The 3362-nt window shown below is 48.0% G+C and overlaps 1 protein-coding gene across 1 annotated transcript; it reads left to right on the forward strand.

Annotated features, from left to right (window-relative positions):
* The first annotated feature begins 1538 nt into the window (after positions 1-1538).
* LOC116526169 (olfactory receptor 2B11) lies at positions 1539-2867 on the forward strand. The gene has a single exon (XM_032242473.1). It carries the CDS (start codon positions 1575-1577, stop codon positions 2529-2531), a length of 957 nt encoding a protein of 318 aa, XP_032098364.1. The 5' UTR covers positions 1539-1574; the 3' UTR covers positions 2532-2867.
* The last annotated feature ends 495 nt before the right edge of the window (positions 2868-3362 follow it).

Here is a 3362-nt window from a genome sequence, read left to right on the forward strand (position 1 = left end):
CAAAAAAATTAGCTGGGCATGGTGGCGCGTGCCTGTAATCCCAGCTAATTTTTTTGTAGTTTTAGTAGAGACGGGGTTTCACCATGTTGACCAGGATGGTCTCGATCTCTTGACCTCGTGATCCACCCGCCTCGGCCTCCCAAAGTGCTGGGATTACAGGCTTGAGCCACCGCGCCCGGCCACAATTAATAATAATTTCTAATTAATTGTTTATTAATAATATTTTTCAATCCTATCATGGGGCATATCATCCCCATCAGGACCTGGGAGGTGTCCACTGCTTGAGTGAGTGTGTGTAGGAGGTTGAAGGTCAGTGGCGCAGTGGAAAGGCCCCACGAATCAGCAGGTGGCTATGCAGCTGCTTCCTAACAGCAATGGTTTCAGAAATCGAATTGACTGTTTTCTATCACTAAGAGGTGACAGCTGTTTGGCAAAGAAATTGTGCGGGAAATTGAAATGTCACTCAAGCCATCAGATAAAACCCACCTCTAGAGGCAGACAATTCCAGGGGCTATGTTTCTTCCTTTTTTTACTTTTATCTTTTTCTTTTTCTTTCTTTTTTTTTTTTTTTTGAGATGGAGTTTTGCTGTTGTTGCCCAGGCTGGAGTGCAATGGCACGATCTTGGCTCACTGCAACCTCCGCCTCCCAGGTTCAAGCGATTCTCCTGCCTCAGCCTCCCGGGTAGCTGGGGTTACAGGTGCCCGCCCCCACACCCAACTAACTTTTTTGGTGTTTTTAGTAGAGACAAGGTTTCACCACATTGGCCAGGCTGGTCTCAAACTCCTGACCTCGTGATCTACCCGCCAGGGCTAGGTTTCTTACGCCAATCAAGAACTTTCTCCCTGTGCTCAAAATTCTATGCGCTGGGGTCTCATTAAATAACATGGCCAATTCAGGGGCTGAAATAGAACACAACTCAGCTCCCCTACACCAGAGACTCGCAGGATAGACTCATGCTGTCTTTGCCGCCAGTGAGAGCGGTGGAGCTGCCTGTGCATGTGCAGTCCTGAGAGCCAGATGCAAGCCCGAGGAGGGGCGAGGCTGTGGCCCCCGCTGCTCACAAAGCCCTCCTGCTTGTCTCATGTCACCACCCACCTCCCTCCTACCACTTCCTCCCAAGATTAGAACACCTGCGTAGGTGGGTGATTCCCTGTCGATGTGCCTGGAAGAGAAATCAAACATTCTGATGGTGATGGCAGCTCTGCGGTTTCGCTCTAACTGGAGCACAGCTGTCATTCACAAGGTACCTTGTCACATAATGTCTCTATTGTCCCCAGATCTTTGCAGTTGAAGCAGGTATTTCTCCCCATTCTGCCGATGCAGAAGTTCAAGAAATTAAATGGCTTAGTTGAGGCACCAAGGGGGAAGGAGAGCAAAGACACAGAGGCTGCCGCTGGGCTCCCGGTTCTGGCCCCTCCACATCCCAGTGTCTCCACAGAGACAGGGAGAATCAGGCTATAACCTGGGTAGGGAAGAATGGATGCAAGAAGGAGGAATGTGATCAATTCCTCTTCTCAGGTAGTATTCATTCCAACATTCTCAATGTGTCACAGGCACCAGAAAATGCCGCAACATGAAAAGTGACAACCAGAGCTTCTCAGGGGACCCCCCTCCAGCCTTCATCCTTCTGGGTGTGTCTGACCGGCCGTGGCTGGAGCTCCCGCTCTTCGTGGTCCTCCTGCTGTCCTACGTGCTGGCCATGTTGGGGAACGTCGCCATCATCCTGGCATCCCGGCTGGATCCTCAGCTCCACAGCCCCATGTACGTCTTCCTCAGCCACCTGTCCTTCCTGGACCTCTGCTACACCACCACCACCGTCCCTCAGATGCTGGTCAACATGGGCAGTTCCAAGAAGACCATCAGCTATGGAGGCTGCACGGTGCAGTACGCAGTCTTCCACTGGCTGGGATGCACGGAATGCGTCGTCCTGGCCGCCATGGCCCTGGACCGCTACGTGGCCATCTGCGAGCCCCTCCGCTACGCCGTCCTCATGCACCGTGCTCTCTGTCAGCAGCTTGTGGCTCTGGCCTGGCTCAGTGGCTTCGGAAACTCCTTGGTGCAGGTGGTCCTGACCGTGCAGTTGCCATTCTGTGGGCGGCAGGTGCTGAACAACTTTTTCTGCGAGGTGCCGGCCATGATCAAGCTGTCGTGCGCCGACACCACTGTGAACGACGCCACGATGGCTGTGCTGGTGGCCTTCTTTGTGTTGGTGCCCCTGGTTCTCATCCTTCTCTCCTATGGCTTTATTGCCCGCACAGTGCTCAGGATCCAGTCCTCCAAGGGACAACGCAAGGCCTTTGGGACCTGTTCCTCCCACCTGATGGTCGTCTCCCTCTTCTACCTACCTGCCATTTACATGTATCTGCAGCCCCCTTCCAGCTACTCCCAAGAGCAGGGCAAATTTATTTCTCTCTTCTATTCCATGATCACCCCGACTCTCAATCCCTTCATCTACACCCTGAGGAATAGAGACGTGAAGGGAGCTCTGAGGAGACTCCTGGCCAGGATCTGGAGCCTCTGCGGATGGTGAGGACCTGAGAAGTGGCATCTCCATCAACTGAGGAACACTGGACACGCCTACTGTGTGCTCAGAGCATCTTTCACTTAAGGAGCTAATACCCAGAAAGCTCAAAGCCTGTCCCCAAACATCTCACTTCCCGTCATAATGCCCCAAATCCCACATCTACAAATAAAGTCCATTTTAAAAGTGTAATTCTAAGAGGCCATATGTTTTCAAGAGTTGTTTAAATAGACTTCAATATTTGTTGAATTATTTAACTTCCAGTTTCCTGATTCTTTTCTCTTTTCCTCTTCCTATATTTCTTTTATTTTCTCCCCATTTGTTTTTCAAGTTTCTCTCTCTTTTCTATTACTCTTAAGTATACACGAGATGAAGCTGAAATATAATCTTATTTTACTTATAATAAATATGTACTCTTCTCCATATACTTAAATTTCCACAAATTTTATATGACTTTTTCAAACAATCCCAAGAATGAAGTCGATTGCTATCTCTTTCCTGTGATTTTGGACTTTTTTTCTGTAGTTCAAATTTTCTTCTATAGAAAGGTTTTCCATCAAATGTAAACTAGTACAACCACTAAGGAAAATAGTGTGGAGATTCCTTAAAGAACTAAAAGTAGATCTACCATTTGATCCAGCAATCCCACTACTGGGTATCTACCCAGAGGAAAAGAAGTTATTATATGAAAAAGATACTTACTCATGCATGTTTACAGCAGCACATTTTGCAATTGGAAAAATATGGAACCAGCCCAAATTCCCATCAATCAACAAGCAGATAAAGAAAATGTGATACATACATACATATATATATATATATATATATATATATATATAT

This window comes from Sapajus apella, unplaced genomic scaffold, assembly GCF_009761245.1.
Source record: "Sapajus apella isolate SASKATOON/1434 unplaced genomic scaffold, GSC_monkey_1.0 scaffold49, whole genome shotgun sequence".
Classification (NCBI taxonomy): Eukaryota; Metazoa; Chordata; class Mammalia; order Primates; family Cebidae; genus Sapajus; species Sapajus apella.

Coding starts and splice junctions, on each gene's coding strand:
- LOC116526169 (XM_032242473.1), top strand. CDS start 1,575: ATGAAAAGTGACAACCAGAGCTTCTCAGGGGACCCCCCTCCAGCCTTC.